Genomic DNA, 16950 nt, shown 5'->3' on the forward strand with positions numbered 1-16950 from the left:
GACATAAGAGGTGAGAACCAATGAGGTTTGTATGCAGTTTCTTAATGGCGCTCACTCCATGTAAACAAACCAACAATCTCTGGAGCATGCCAGAGATGTCAGGAGCAAGCCAGATTCAAAGGAGGGAGGACACAATTAGAGTTAATACGACTTAAATTCTTCAGACGTCTCGAAATAATGCACACAAAAACAAATGGACTACTTTTATGGTACATTTATGAGTTTTGGAGCATGTCAGTTACAATGATCCTTTCATTCTGTGTTTTTACAGATAAAAAGACACTACTGAAGAAGAAATGTGATCATATCATATTTAATCCAGAGATGTACTGATACAGACACAGGTGTAAAAAATACAAATAAGGGGGGAAATATTCTACACTTGTTTTCCTGATTTGAATAGACGCAAATACACAAATACAGAGGAAGTAAAATATGAAAATTAGTTCTAGAGAAATACACAAATGATGTGATGAGCTGAATGACGGATGAGAGCAGATATAATAATCACATAGTTTAAATCTGCAGACAGAAACATCAGACTCAGGACAGAAACACACAACCTCTAAAGTAAGAACATAATCATTCTGCAAATAACTTACAATAAGACTTTGAGATGTTAATACTGTCTGATTGATTGTAAATGTTTTTAGTACATAATCATGTTTTACTCTGAAGATGAATGTGAGTTTTTGAGTTTTCAATGTGTTTTTCCTCAGAAATGGACCAAACTCTATATTTCATTCTTCTTCTCATTGGTGAGTGTGTTTGTTGTTTTATTTATGGTTTATAGTTTCATCAGGTTTGACCCTGTTATGAAAAGCATTAAATCAAACGCTCTTTTTCACAGCTCTCTGCTCCGTATCTGAATGTGTTCAGGGTCAGTATCATTTTATTAAGGTGAACAAGACCTGGACTGAAGCTCAGAGACACTGCAGAGAGAATTACACAGATCTGGCCACCTTTGAAGAAGAGTGTGAATAATGGAGGTATTCAGTATATCTGGATTGGGCTGAAGAGGATGAGTGTTAATAAATGGCAGTGGTCTTCAGGTGAACCTGCGCTCTATCTGAACTGGGGACCTGCACAACCTGATGGAATAGATGAGTGTGCTTTCATGAGAAAAGGAGAATGGCATGATTTGCTATGTAGTGGTACTCGGCATTTTATTTGCAACAACAGTGGGTACAAACACCCTATGTAAAAAAGATTTATTTAACAAGAGATGCTTTTTATAAAAAAAAAAATGAAATGCATCAATAGTAAACACTATAATTAAAGTAAATGAAAAACATAAAAATGTAGTAATTTGTAAGTCAAATCTACTTGTATAACATTGTGGCAAACTGAATATTTAACAGAAAATATAACAGAAAGAGAAAGATCTAATTATAATCTACCAACCCTTAAGCCGGGTGCACACAGTGCAGATTTTGGCCATGATTTGGCCATCTGAGACAAACATTTTTTAGATTCCTCTAATTCTATGCTAAATTTTGAAATATTTGATTGTTAGTTTGACATGTTCACCGAAAGCCGATTAATGACCGTTGCAATCCAATTTTACCTCAGACGAAATTCTGGCAGTGTCAAAAGATTTGATTCACAGTCCTGCAGACCGTCAAATTGCCTTTTCAAGAAAAGCCATGACCATGAAAAAAAAGGAGAAAAAGGAGAAAAAAAGAAAGAAAAGCCATGACCAAATTGAACGTTAGAGATTTATTTGCAACCATTTTAATCATGTTCGTACAGTCTGACAAGCAACAGTCGTAAAGGACTATAATCCCAGCAGGCACGGGATATAGACTACGACGTCGGTCAGACGTTGGATTTTGGTTGAAAATGAAAGTCGGGTTGACGTCTAAATCCAATGTTTGTTTGACGTCAAGCTCCAACGTTGTGCAGTCGTTGAATTTTGGTTGGAATAAACCAAACAAAAAGGTGAAATGCATGGCCGTACACTTCTTACCAGCTTCACTTAAAACTAACCAGATTTACTTTATTTCATTTCAATTTTAATTAAATCATATTTTGTATTTTAAAGTCACCATGATGGTGGTTAGCGTTTGCTTTAGTTGTGCTCTTGATCCTTGACTCTTTAATATAATTTATTCTCTTGCTGCTATAATTGTGTGTTTATAAAGCACACTTGTAGCTAAAAAAGCCATGAGACAATGAGGTCAGGTGATGTTGATTGTTTATTGATGATATCATCATGTAATTGCCTGAATCCCTGATCTTGTTTAATGTTTTGATTATTTGACTAATACTTCTGGTTTTAATGTGGTTTTCATATAGAAGTCATTTGATTCTACAGCATATCTAGTGGTGTCATCACATGATATACTTGTTTTTTTTAAATACTATTTAGTGCACAAAAACCTTTCATCTATGGCATTACTTATACACACACAGACATCAATAAACAGCATATGAATCTCAACAAAGGTGACAATCAAAAAAAATATCCTGATAATCAGATCAACTCATGAGCTACAAAAAATCCAGCTGCATAATTTATTAATGCCACAATGCATGCTGGGAGATATGGGTGAGTTTTGATTGGTGGTACCCAGCATGCACTGCAGCATAAAGCATTTCATTGATTGTCACCATTGTTGAGAGTCATACGCTGATTCTTGATGTCTAAGTAATAATGTAGAAGAAAAAGTTTAATGCACTAAATGTTTTAAAAATCCTTTATATTATTTGATAAACAACATTGCTCTCTTGCTGTAAAATGGCTTCTGTTATGAAACAACATTAAAAACACAAGTCCAATATAATCAAAACCTTAGACTCTGAATAAGATCAGGGACTCAAGCACTTACATGATGATGACTTCATCATCAATAAACTGCCAAAATCACCTGATCTCATATAGATATTATAATAAAGAGTCAAGGGTCAAGAGTCCGACTAAAGCAAACGCTAACCACCATCATGGTGACTTTAAAATACCACTATTGATTTCATTAAACCGGAAGTGAAATAAAGTCAGTCTGGTTAGTATTAAGTGAAGCTGGTAATGCTGTTTGAGTTGTTTACTCCTCTTCTGCTGAAATATTCACAGATTTAATGTGCTGCCATGCATGTCACATTTTTTTGCGGTGCTTATTCCAGCCAAAATTCAACATCTGTCTGACGTTGGAGCTTGACACCAAATAAACGTTGGGTTTAGATGTCAACCTGACTTTCATTTTCAACCAAAATATGACGTCTGGCTGACGTTGGATTAGTTGGAGTCCAACGTCTTCCTGACGTCACATTGACTGTGCCTGCTGGGATAAAACACAGTGAGCACCCGGCTTTAGTTTAAAGAGCTCATTTAATTGTTCGACAGCGCAGGCATGTCTGATGCTTCCACCACTTTGTAAACAGTAACGCAGCATAATGAGCAAATTGATTCAAATTGAATATGTTTACATTTGTTTTTCTTAAAGCGAAAACAGGACTCGTCTTTGTCAATCAGACGAAGAACTGGAGAGACGCTCAGAGTTTCTGCAGACAGAATCACATTGATCTGGTCAGTGTGAGGAACCAGAATGAGAGTCAACAGATTCAGAAGTTCATCAATGATAGTCACATATCTAATGATGTCTGGACCGGTCTGTTCAGAGACTCATGGCAGTGGTCAGATCAGAGTAACTCCTCATTCAGATACTGGAGGTCTGATCAACCTGATTATAGTGGACGAAATGAAAACTGTACAGGGATTGAACCAATCGCTCTTGGTCAATGGCATGACATCTCTTGCATTAACCAATTTCCTGAGGTGGTGTGGTTGGGTTTACATCACTCCCGTATTCTGGGAATCTGGTACTGGGTATCTGGTGTGTTTGTGTCTTTATGTTTTTCACTAGTCCTATCTGTAGAAAATGGTGAATCTTTTCATTAGAGAAGACCCTTATTCACCAGCTAGGTGTTTGGAGCCCTTTGAAGCCCTAAATATGTATTTTGTACCATCAAAAATGGCCCAGGTTGGGTGCCATTCACTTGGAAAAAAAAAATCTTTGAATGTTTTTCCTCCAAAACTAACTTCTCTTCTGCTGAGGCAAGAAGATCATATACATATCAGAAGGCTTTGGTGTGGAGTAAATAATCAGGAATTTTTCATTTTTGGATTAACTATCTTCCTTATAAAAGAGTGTGTGGTAAAGAAGGTGGTGATTGAGTTTTATTCTCAAAATATTGTCATTTTTGATGCCCTTGATGAGGAACGTCTCGGATACTTATGGTAACCCTCGTTCCCAGAGGAGGGAATGGAGACGTAAGTCTAGACTGACGATGGGGATTGCTTGCGAGAGCCTATCTACTTCGAGTGCAACTAAACAAGCCCATGCAGTTTGGCATGCGACAATTGCACCAGCTGAGGTGCATCGAGGCGCGAGCATATAATGAGCAGCTGGTGCCTCGCATCCTTGTTTTTCCGCTGAGGAGCCGAACCGGTGACTCGGCCATACACCGGAAGCTCAGCAACTGTGGCGAGGGGACTTACGTCTCCGTTCCCTCCTCGGGGAACGAGGGTTACCATAAGTAACCAAGACGTTCCCCTTCGTCGGTCACTACGAGTAAGTCTAGACTGACGATGGGGATATCTACCAAAACGTCACGGCTGCTGGCCCTTCCAGCGCTCCGCTTGAGCCTCCTGGCCTGACCGCAGTGTTGGGCAGAAATAGGTGCTCTAAGCAGAGAAGGTCAGTCACTGCTGTTCCGCAAGACCCACTCAGAGTAAAAATTTTGGATAACGCTGGGAAAGAGTGCCCTTGGGGAAGGGAACGCTGCGGAAGCCACATCCTTCCAGGCACTGTGACGGATACACATATGGACTAGCCAAGCAGGGTAGTACAACATATGGCAGTCCCTGGGGTGGTTCCAGCCTAGTTATAGGGGGAAAGAACACCAGGAGAGACGACAGAGCGGGCTCTGTCGAGGGAAAGACACGGGCTTGTCCGCAGAGGAGCTGATCGTGGAGGAATACACATATGGGGTCGCCGCAGGGACCGCTACATATGGACACCCAGCCTAACACAGGTTCCACAATGCATACGGGTGAAGGCCTGGCGTCAGACGCTCCGCAGCGTCTGACTGTCGCAGGGGCGATGGAGGAACTCACAGGGTTAGCCATTTTTGGGGAACACTACTGGAGCAAATAGACGCACGTATCCGGCCCATGGGGGCGGGAGTGGCGTTGCAAGCCGACACTAAGAATGTGTCCCTCGCGCTACTGGCCACTGGGGGTGAGTATACGGGAAGATATCGACTCTATACAGAGGCTATAGAATCTAGGGAACGTGTTAGGTGTCTCCCAGCCCACAGCTCTACATATATCTGTCAGCAAGGCACCTTGAGCCAGCGCCTAGGAGGAAGCAACACTTCTAGGTGAGTGTGGTTGCAACCCGAACGGGCAAGGCACACCTTGGGATTCGTAAGCCAAGGCGATGGCATCCACTATCCAGTGGGCCATCCTTTGCTTGGAGACAGCCTTTCCCTTCTGCTGACCTCTGTAACAGACGAAGAGCTGATCTGAGGTCCTAAAGCTTTGCGTTCTGTCCACGTAAACCCGCAAGGAGTGGACGGGACAGACAAAAGCCAGGGCTGGGTCTGCCTCCTCCGAAGGCAGCGCTTGCAGGTTCACTACCTGGTCCCTGAAGGGAGTCGTAGGAACCTTGGGCACATATCCAGGAGAGTTGGCCGGCTAAAGTCTAGGCACGATTCGTCGATTGAAAATTTGCAGGTCCCCTACCCTCCTGATGGAAGCCAGAGCAGTCAGGAGCACAGTTTTCAGTGACAGGATCTTTAACTCAGCTGACTGCGAAGGTTCAAAGGGAGGTCTTTGCAGTGCGCTGAGCACCAGAGACAAGTCCCAAGAGGGTATAGAGTGGGGCGAGGCGGATGTAGTCTCCTCGCTCCCCTCAGGAACCTGACGATCAGGTCATGCTTCCCCAATGACTTACCTTCAAATGCATCGTGATGTGCGGCAATAGCGGCAACATACACTTTGAGGGTGGAGGGAGACAGCCTTCACTCCAACCCATCTTGCAGGAAAGAAAGCACGACTCTGATCGGACATCTTCGGGGGTCTTCCATTCAACGAACAGGTTCCAATTCATAGCATAAAGGTTCCTCGTTGAGGGGGCTCTAGCAGAAGTGATGGTGTCTACCACTGCCTGGGGTAGGTCACCTAGAACCTCTGCATCACCTCGAACCCCAGGGACCAGACATGGAGTTTTCAGAGGTCTGGACGCGGGTGCCTTAGAGTGCCCTGTCTCTGAGGAAGCAGGCCCTGAAGCAATCCGAGCGGCGTTACTGCGGCTGTGGATGCCATATGTCCCAGGAGCCTCTGAAAGAGTTTCAGTTGACCGCTGTCCAGCTCTTGATTGTATCTAGGCAGTTCAACACTGACCGGACATGCTCCTATGTGAGTCGCGCTGTCTGGTGGGCCGAGTCACACTTACCTGGTTCCAGGGTGGGGCAGAGGGTGCGTGGGAAGGCTTGGTGGCGTCCCTGAGGTGCACACTGCTGCCCGCTGTCGATGGAAGAGGGGGAAAGAAGTGGCAAGGCATGGGAGCGTCGCTCACTGCAATCCGTTCCCTCTTGTGACCCAGTGATGGAAGAAATTGCCCTTTTATTGAAAATGTGGGTACCGCTGGATTCCGAGGAGCCAGCGGTGGAACAGAAACAAAATTAAACAAAGGATTCTCCACCCGGTCCTTCTCCGAGCAGAGGTGCGGATACTCTCCCGGAAAGCAACTTCCTCCATCGCTGGGTCGCCCGTCTCAGGGCCGCTTGCCATTACACCTGATTTAGTGGGCGCCTGGACGGGCTCTGCGCTCCTCTTGCGACCGGCCACCTGCTGCCTGGGTGGAGGCTGCTGCTTAGGCTGAGCAGGGGCGGAGGTGGCCGCAGGGGGGCACCCTCTGCAATGAGCAGGCGGAGGCGCCACCAACGACTGGGTGGAGGCAGCAGCTGGTCGTCGGGGCAGGATGTGCTTTATCGCCTCCGTCTGCTTCTGTGCCGCAGAAAACTACTGGGCAAAGTTTTCCACAGCGTCGCCGCAGAGGCCGGCCTGGCAGACAGGGGCGTTGAGGAACCGCACTTAGTCGGCTCACACGTCAGCCAGGTTCAGCCACAGGTGTCGCTCCCAGCCGACCCATTCGTCGCCCGGAGGGTGAAGGTCTGTCGCTGTACGCAGTTCCTGCATAACCCCTGGGTCGGAACTACCCTTGTGCAATTCCTTGAGCGCCTTGGCCTGGTAGTCCTGCAGGAGCGCAGGGCGGAGGCAGCTTCTCCACAGGCTGAGTAAGCCTTATCCGCGAGAGCAATCGAGAACCTCCCCGGGAGGGGAGGCGTGGATTTCCCCGTCAGGAGGTAGCGGTCTTGGGATACAGATGCATTGCCACAGACCGCTCCACTGGGGGGATCTCCACGTAACCCTTAGCCGCTCCGCCGTTGAGGGTAGTGAGGGAGGAAGTGGCACCAGAAAGGTTTCGGGCAGAAAAAGGTGCCGTCCATATCCTGGTAATCTCTTAATGCACTTCTGAAAAGAAAGGCACTGGGGCGGGGCGCCTGAGAACCAGCATGGTCTTATTGTCTTATTCTTGTGATCTCTCAAGGGTTAGGGTTAATTTCACTCCTTATGTGATAAACGCTGATGGAAACGTTATTTGCCAAATAAATAATGAATTGCGATTAAGTTTTAGGTCATTTTATGGTTGCAACCCGCAACAAAACATAGAAGAAGAAGTTTTAGTTAATTTCCACCCAGTTTTTCCGCTCTGTTTGCGCACACATGGCGGGTGTTAACAAAGACAGATGTAAGTGAACAAACGAGGAGACGAGATACTTTTTGAATTTAATTTACTAGAAAAATATACAGCTATTTCAGATAGAAAAATCTACGAAATGCCATAATTTATCGGGGACTCGTGAAGGAAATGGCCAACAAAGGTTACGACAAGCCGTGGGACGTCCTCCGGAGTGGCATTTTTTTACGTGCATCTGCATCTTCATAGCAATATGTTGATATCGTCATTGTTTTCTTATTATAGCTTGATTTGTCGCTATCAGCTGGCACATAAGCACTATTACAACTTGTTCAATATTGATCATTTGTTGGTAGATGGCGCGATCCATTTTGTCTAGCAAAACTTTGTACGCAAATGTTTGCTTGAAAGTTGTGCGATTTAGTGCAATTTAGTGCGAAAATTAATGGAAACACATTAAAATGTCTCAAATCAATACGATATACCAATTTGATCGCAAAACAGCATGTGAAGCATTGCGTACAGGTTTTTATTCGCTTTAAAACCATTGGATAGAAACACACTTTCCCCAGCTTTATTCGCATGAGTTAATTTTTTTTCCAAACTTCAGATAATTCGATTGACAAGTGGATGGAAACTTGGATTGTGTCAGTCGGTATCAGTGAATCTACATTTAGCTGATGCTTTTATCCAAAGCAACTGACAATTGCTACATATTTCAGAGGTCGCACGCCTCTGGAGCAACTAGGGGTTAAGTGTCTTGCTCAGGGACACATTGGTGTCTCACAGTGGATTCAAACCCGGGTCTCTCACACCAAAGGCATGTGTCTTATCCACTGCGCCATCACCACCCTGATGGCACATACAATTTCTGCTGAATATAGCATTGCCAATAAATTATGTAAACTTTCGTAATTTACATTTTAAATTTCACAACTAGACATCTGATGTTTTTAGACATCTAGACATCTGATGTTTTCACAACTAGACATCATTTAATGTTATTGCTAGGCAGCGTCTGAAGCCAGTAAATATATATGTTGAAAGAGTTTGTAAAAGCAAAATGTGTTAACAGCGATTCTGGCTGTTAAGAAATTCACCCGCCTGGAGAAAATCAAACCCTCAAAAGAATAATTTAGACAATTTACAGCTAATTAACAGTTTACTGAAGAAAACATTTGAACCATTTAAACAAACATCTGAGCAGAAGATGTTCAAATTTTTTAACTACCTTGGAGAAATGACGGCTGGGTCTGAAACTGCAAACTCTCTTAAATAGGTACTTATTTTGAATAAGTAATCACTTCTCGACTGCTAAAAAGTATGATAGGCCTATATGTAGTATGGATGTGTGTGGTTAAATTAAGTTAAAGTGAACACACAAGCAATTTTTATCTTACATGAAAGTTATGTGTATCCTTTGATGTGCAGGATAATTAATCTAATGAATATGTCACCCGCATCAGGGCTGGGAGCCTGAATGGGTGAGTTGAATGAACCACCAGGGGCGGAGTGGCAATCGGGAGAGTTGGGATTTTTCCCGGTGGGCCGGTAGTTTTTCGAGGCTGCGCGGGCCGGTTTGATAATAGTTATATACTGCTTGTCTGCTTAGTTCTTGGCAACACCATCCAGCGGCCTGGTGTGTGGCTGCTGCCCGCTGGTCAAACTGTACAGCCTCTTTGCTCAACCCGTAAATAAATTCATCGATCCGCAAGTTCAGTTTCAGTTCTTAAATGGTCTAGTGGTAGATCTTTTGCCAAGCGTGTCAGAGGTTACGGGTTCTAATCCGCACCCGTATATTTTTTTTCCCTCTCATCAAAACTGAATATGTTCATCAGTGGTTACAGTCTATATCAAGCAGGGACACGTGTGTGTGCCTTAACCACATTTTATTTTGTGATTTCACCGGAATGAATAGAGAGTCTTTGCAACAGGGATAGATTGAAGCGCGCGTCCGCCGCGCACCACAAGAGAACACTGTATCCATGACGACCGATCACCGCAGCAACGAGCGCTCAGCTTGATTTAAAAAAACACACACATTTTAGCTAGATCTCTTATTTAATAGCGAACTAAATTAATACTCTGCTAGTTAACTGGAGATGTTTTATTTATTTGTATTAGTACATCCGTGCCTCAATGTTTCAAAAAGTGGTGGGGGACAATATCGAACTGAAAAAATGTGGTGGGACACGACTTCACTGGATCTAAACAAATCAATCTAACTATAGATTTGACCAGTAGTGGTGGCTTTCTTAATCTATTTAAAATTACTTTGCAATGGTTCTAATAATATATATTTTTTGAGCATTGGTGGTTCAGTGGTAGAATTCTAGCTTCCCGCGTGGCCCACGTGGCCTAATGGTAACAGAGTTAGACTGGTGACCCAAAGGTTGCTGGTTCGATTCCAGTACCGACAGGAACTGAGCAAGGCACCTAACCCCCAATCACTCCCCAGGCGCCACCCAAGGCTGCCCGCTGCTCCGGGTGTGTGTATCCACGTTTGCAGTGTGTGTTCACTACTCACTACTCTGCTCCTAATGTGTGTGCACTTACTTGGATGGGTTAAATGCAGAGGTCAAATTCCAAGTATGGGTTACCATACTTGGCCATCACGTGTCACTTTCACTTTACCAAAAAATACCCCCCTAGGGCGGTGGTCTACGAAATGTACCGGTAGATTTTTTGGTCCCACTCCGCCCCTGTGAACCACTATTGCCTAGAATTATAAAAGAGATTATGTGAGACAGGAGTAGCTTATGGCTGCTCTGGCAAAGTTCAATTAACTCTTAATTAAAAACATTAACATATTTAACTTTACAGAACAACAATTACTTGTTTCTCTGTAACACAACACATTCCATTACAGAAAATTACATTTCAATAAAGGGCTTTTCAGAAGTTACTTTAGTCTTAAGTTCTTTAACACATTAGAAGAAACCACAATACATTCAGCTGCTACGGTGTTTTCATATGTTTTCAAAACATCATAAACTTTAATTCCATTTTCACACTGCCACATAAAGTAATCTAACATTTGGCTTCACGCTAACCTCATGTTGTACATATAAGTTGCCATTTTGGCTCTAGTCCACGCATACATACATCACCATTATAGCTCGAGATAACTCCAGTAGCAAATGTACATTTAACTCGCTTAAACTTTCTCATACAATTACAGTCAACATATAAAACACTTTAGAGACATTCATCAACTCTTTTCACATGAGTATTTTCTCCCATTTCACTTCAAATTCACATATTTGTCACTCGTGTGTAATCCGATTTATGAATGCGTATTAATAAAAAGAACAGTCTTTCTCAGAAACCCATCAAAAAACAACGTATACATGTTTGAAATACAGTGTTTAACATCAGTTTCGACCAGTCTTTGAATAGTATTTGCTTACCTGTAGAATTATAACAGAGATGCTGTGAGACTGGTGCAGTGCCTTAAATCTACAGCGCTTTACAGGAGACAATAATAACAGCAACACATTTTCTTTACCCACAACAAAGAAGGTAACAATGAATTTAACCATCAATAAATTAATTTTGGGGTTTTATTTTCACTCTTTTATTTTAACATATATATCAATATTTTCCAACCTACTACAAATGAATTAAATGTGGCTGAGAAATTACCCATAAAAGACCATTTAAAGTCATTATTGTGTTAAATGAGAAAAACATCATATCACAATAAATAGCTTTAGAAAGATATATTTTGTTTGATTCAACATATAATTTATTACACATAAACATTTAGGCTACACCAGCCGCTTTATTTTGCAGAAGCTGCATCTAAACTGGTATTTATATTTACAGACCAAACCAGTTTGGTTACCAACATTCTTTAAAAAAAACAATTCCGGTATTTATAAAAGAAAGACATACCGGTTTGAAACAAGTCTGACATAACCTTTGAAGAAGAAAAAAAATCCACTAACAACAAGTAAACTGGAAATTTTAATGACCAAAACAGAATGCTCAATAAATATCATAATAAATGTGTTACATGGAATGTTTGTTTGTACACATCATATTTGCATCCTTGTATTAATTCATGTTGCACTGGTGCCATCTGCTGGACAGAGAGTTCACATAACATAGTTATAACCATAGAATAGGACATCAATATGAGGTCAACGCAGATTTGACACGCATTAAACGATGTAAATGCAGACTAATATATTCATAATATAATTATTTGTAAAAGTAGCTTACTGACTTCTTGTAAACTTGTCAATTTTTCAACGTACATTCTTGTTACGGTGTGTCACGTGTCAGTGTTCATCTGTATCTAATGAGTGTCTTCTGTGTTTATATTTGTCCAATCTCTGTCTTATTCAGTGTGTGTGTGTTGCTACCTATTCTGCCGTCCTGTGTTTAATTACTATTAAACCTTCGTTCTGGAAATATATCCTGGTCTCCGTCTGCCTTCCTCATCCCACCGTGACACTATTACACATCTGCACTATAGCACCCTCGGTGATTTGATGGATTATTCAAAAGTCTCTCTCTCAAAACGAGGTTTTATTCTGTGAGAACGGCCGAAACAGAAAACGCCCGATCAGAGAACTCGTCTTCATTGTACTCCTCATCCCATCACTGAAGAAGAAAAGATGAGCAGATTCCTCTGTCTATTCATTTCAAAGCAATCGCTATGAGCAAACCTTTTTTGTTCGACTTGATTTGTGTTCTTGCATTTTCAGTTTACTGGAAACAAAACAAAGAAAGGGATTGAGATTTTCACTTTCGTTTGATCAATTTCCTAATTTACTGGCTTCTCTAAATTCCTTTCCATTAACATTTAACTGTGAAAATGACAATTCAACACACAGTAAATGTAGCTTTCATTCATTTACTCAGATCTGATTCTTTCAAAATTTATTTGAAAAAGTCACAATTAACATAAAAAATTCAATTAAACTTCAAAATAAACTTACATGGTTACATCTAAATGTCTTATCTATTATATTACAATGTGTTTGATGCAGAGCAAGTTCAATTATTCTCATTTACTAAGTGTTTGTCTCTCCTTTCAATGTACAAACATGTTCAGGAATAGTTTGTTATTGTATTTCATATTTCTCCTCTTCAAGGTTACAGCTTTCACACTGGGGTTTGAAGGATTTCTGATAAACCTGCTGAATAAAACATATGGCGAAAAGTGCTATACAAATACAATTTAATTTAATTAAAAAAAATCCAACTGTACTTTAATAGTGGGTAGAAAATTATAAACTCTAAACAAAAATGGTGCTAAATAGCACTAATAGTGGTTCATTGGCTTGTAATCACATAGGAAGGCGAAAAGGTTGAGAACCATGTTATCTTCAGGAAATACACTGTATTTTAATGTTGGTCGTTTTTTTATCCGTTCCCAAACTAAACTAAGAGACTAAGAGAGAGTTAGAGAACCTTTAAATAACTATACATGGGCTTATCTTTATATGGTTGTGTTGCTATATAAAACACCTTCACCAATAACTGCTGAAGAACATAAGTTTTTGTGTCTGTACTCTGACAAATTAATACAAAGTTAATATTTTCCAGAAAATATTATCATATTATTTCTTGTAGCTATCATACACAGAAAATTATTCATGACAATATAACTACATTTCTATTTTTGAAGGGGTTTCTATATTGTTTTTTACATTAACATTAAAATTTGTTTTGTGTTTTTAACAACTTTATGACTGTGTGTTATTCACCTTTTGATTAGTTGGGAATGAGCTTAAATCTGTTTATGAATGAGTGTCCACACTACATATATGTTACGGAAGCAGACGGACAACAAGGTAGGTAGTGATGATAATGTTTAATTCAAACAGCAGAGTTTCAGGATACTTCAACGTGCAGAAATGGGTGAGTAACAGAGTTCAGATATGGATAATACTTGAATGCAGTCCGTGGATGGATAATGGATATTTCCTTTGCAGGAACGTCGGATGGAGATATCCTGAGTGGAGAAGAGGCTAACAGGCTGACGGCACACACTCACGCACCCCTTGACTGGACTGAAAGGCTTACGGCTCGTACACCACGGCAGAGATGATCTGGACAGACTGGGATCGGCACAGAGAACTGGTAAGTAAACACAGGGTAGATAGGTTAGTGATACTCATAGAGAGAAGCACTATAAGTCCGCTTCGTATGAACGAGCCCGGACAATGAGAGGTGTGTGGTGTGTGCTTATGAAGCAGAGTGGCTAATGGGGTGCAGGTGTCTCTTGTTAAAACTCAGGTGACTGTGATCGTTGGGTGATTGTGGTGGAAGAACCTGGCCAATCCGTGACATTACCCCCCTCCCCAGGGCCCACTCCTGAGGGCCGAGGTCTCCGGCAGGGCCGGCCCGAGGCATAAGCGAACTAAGCGGCTTCTTGGGGCCCCCTGGCCCCCCAATCGAGTTTAAATTTTTTTTTTTTTTTAGATGACTTAAACAAGTGACATAAATGAATGAATGAATATGAATGAATAATTCAAGACAAGAAAATTCTGATTTCATGATCAATATACCTGCCAACAACTGCTGCTGTGTCTGCCATTGTTTAAGTCATGCGCATAATCTAGTCAACTCGCGAGTGCATAGACAATTCGTGCGCAACTGCGCATAGTCACGGTATCGGTTTAAGTTGGAGAAAATAGCCGCAGGGGAACTTAACCTTCTTGGTGTAAGGTTAGCAGTTTGAATAAATAATAAACATAGCAGTTTGAACACATCAGATCACTAACTCCAAAAACCCGCGACACTCCGGTACCAAGTGCGCACGACCAATTCCTATCTACGGCAAGCCCCGAGGGGAAAAATAGATTGCATACACACATACAACGAGCGCCAGTACATTACCCGTATTATAGTAACAGACTTTGTTGGATTCTGTCATGTACAATCCAACAAAGTCTGTTACAATAATAATAATAAAAAAGATTTTGAGGACAGTTACACTGTATTGAGACAGAAGAGAAATAATAATACTATTTTTTACAGTTTTCAACAATAATTGTCATTGTTGAACCCTTGTTCTTATTATGTTTCTGATGTCTCAATTTTGTCATTATGTTTTGCAAATAATTTATTTTATATACGTTTTGAGACAGTTTGTTTTAAGAAGTTTCAAAGAGTTAGTAAAAGAGTAAAGTAAAAGTTTCAACTTTTTTATTTAAGTAGGCATCTATTTTTTATTTTTTATTTATTTTGTATTAATACATAACCTCACTGTATTCATTTATAATGTATCATTATTGCGTGACATTTGTGTCAATAATTGTCAAGCACAGGTGACTTCGTGTAGTGGGAGGGGGCCCCCAAATCAAATTCTGCTTAGGGCCCCCAAAAGGCTCGGGCCGGCTCTGGTCTCCGGCGCCGTGGTGGTCTTCCTCGTCCACAAGGTCCAGGGTATTGAGGATGGCTGGAATGGAACTCTTCCATGATTGTGGGATCTAGAATGTCGACTCTTGGGATCCATGATCTCTCTTCTTTTCCGTATCCTTCCCAATCGACGAGATATTCCAATCGACCACCACGACGTCGGGACTGCAGGATTTCTCGAACGGAGTAGATGGATTCTTCTTCCAGCATCAAGGGGGGAGGAGGTTCCTCTTCGTGGCCAGGTTCTGTAGAGGGAATCAGAGGTTCGTGAAAGGGCTTGAGCAAAGAAATGTGAAATGTGGGGTGAATTCTGTATTGCGGTGGTAGCTGGAGTTTGAAGGTGACGGGATTGACCTGTTCCTGGATGGTAAAAGGGCCAACAAACCTGGGACTAAGTTTTTTGGAGGGCAGACGCAGACGCATATCACGAGTGGAGAGCCAGACCTTATCTCCCGGAACATAGACTGGGCCCGAAATCCTCCTCCGGTCAGCGACTGTCTTAGATCTGCGTACTGCCCTTTGCAGATGATGGTGAGCTTCGTCCCAAACTCTCTCACTCTCCCGGAACCAGTAATCCACTGCGGGAACCTCAGATGGTTCCCCATCCCAGGGAAATAGGGGAGGTTGGAATCCAAGAACACACTGGAATGGTGTGAGGCCGGTCGTGGGTTGCCGCAGTGAATTTTGGGCATACTCTGCCCAGCCCAGAAACTGGTTCCAGGAGTTCTGGTGGCCATTACAGAAGGTCCTGAGGAACCGTCCCATTTCCTGGATCTTTCTCTCCGTCTGGCCGTTGGTCTGGGGGTGGTAGCCAGAGGAGAGACTGACTGTCACACCTAGGAGTTTGAAAAACGACTTCCATACCCGGGATATGAATTGGGGTCCTGAAGGCAAGTCAGTCATGAAGTCCACTCCTAGGTGTGACCAGGGACGGTTAGGAATTGGCAAGGGTAGGAGCTTTCCTGCAGGTAGATGTCTGGGACTTTTGGACATTGCACACTCCTTACAACCTCGTACATACCTCTTCACATCCCCTGCCAAACCTGGCCACCAGAAGCGTTCGGATAGCAGCGAGATAGTGTTGTTGGCCCCTGGATGCCCAGTGCCCAGAGAGGTGTGAATGGTATGAATGAGATCCACCCGTTGTGACCTAGGGATGAACTGACGATTAGGTGGACAGCCCGGCGGAGGTCGTGGGTTAGGAGTGGCGACGGCTGGAGGAGTAGACGAGTAGATGATGATGTCTTCGGGTATAATGTTGGTGGTTATCTCGGTAGTTTCTGTAGAATCATGTAATCTAGACAAAGAATCGGCACGGACATTCTTAGGACCAGGACGGTAAGTAATGGAGAAGTGGAATCTTGAGAAGAATAACCACCATCTGGCTTAACGGGGACAAAGTCGTTTCGCATCCCGGAGGTACTGGAGGTTTTTATGGTCAGTGATAACTTGAAATGGATGGGTGGCACCTTCCAGCCAATGTCGCCATTCCTCCAGGGCGAGTTTGATGGCCAGGAGTTCACGGTTGCCGATGTCGTAATTTCTTTCTGCCGGGTTAAGCTTCCGAGAGAAGTAGGCACATGGATGGAGTAATTTAGGTGTCCCGTGAAGTTGAGAAAGGACGGCTCCAACTCCGGAAGTCGAGGTGTCTACCTCCACGACGAAAGGAAGTTCAGGATCTGGATGCTTCAGGAGAGGTGCCTGTGTGAAGGCAGATTTGAGGGATTGGAAGGCTGCGGCCGCTTCAGGAGTCCAGAGGAGACTTTTCGGTTTACCTTTGAGCAAGTTGGTGAGTGGAGTGGTGATG

At 42.5% G+C, this 16950-nt stretch overlaps 1 protein-coding gene across 1 annotated transcript in view; it reads left to right on the forward strand.

The window, feature by feature from the left end:
- The first annotated feature begins 452 nt into the window (after positions 1-452).
- The window catches only part of LOC143736473 (salivary C-type lectin 2-like), a 318478-nt gene continuing 301980 nt past the window's right edge, over positions 453-16950 (forward strand). The window contains 5 exon segments of the mRNA XM_077227176.1: positions 453-570; positions 720-758; positions 851-962; positions 964-1181; positions 3444-3669. Coding sequence (XP_077083291.1) covers positions 722-758; positions 851-962; positions 964-1181; positions 3444-3669 — 593 coding nt within the window. The 5' untranslated portion in view covers positions 453-570; positions 720-721.

Source organism: Siphateles boraxobius, unplaced genomic scaffold (genome assembly GCF_051911475.1).
Source record: "Siphateles boraxobius isolate OS27281-9 unplaced genomic scaffold, OSU_SipBor_1 130, whole genome shotgun sequence".
NCBI classification, from domain to species: domain Eukaryota; kingdom Metazoa; phylum Chordata; class Actinopteri; order Cypriniformes; family Leuciscidae; genus Siphateles; species Siphateles boraxobius.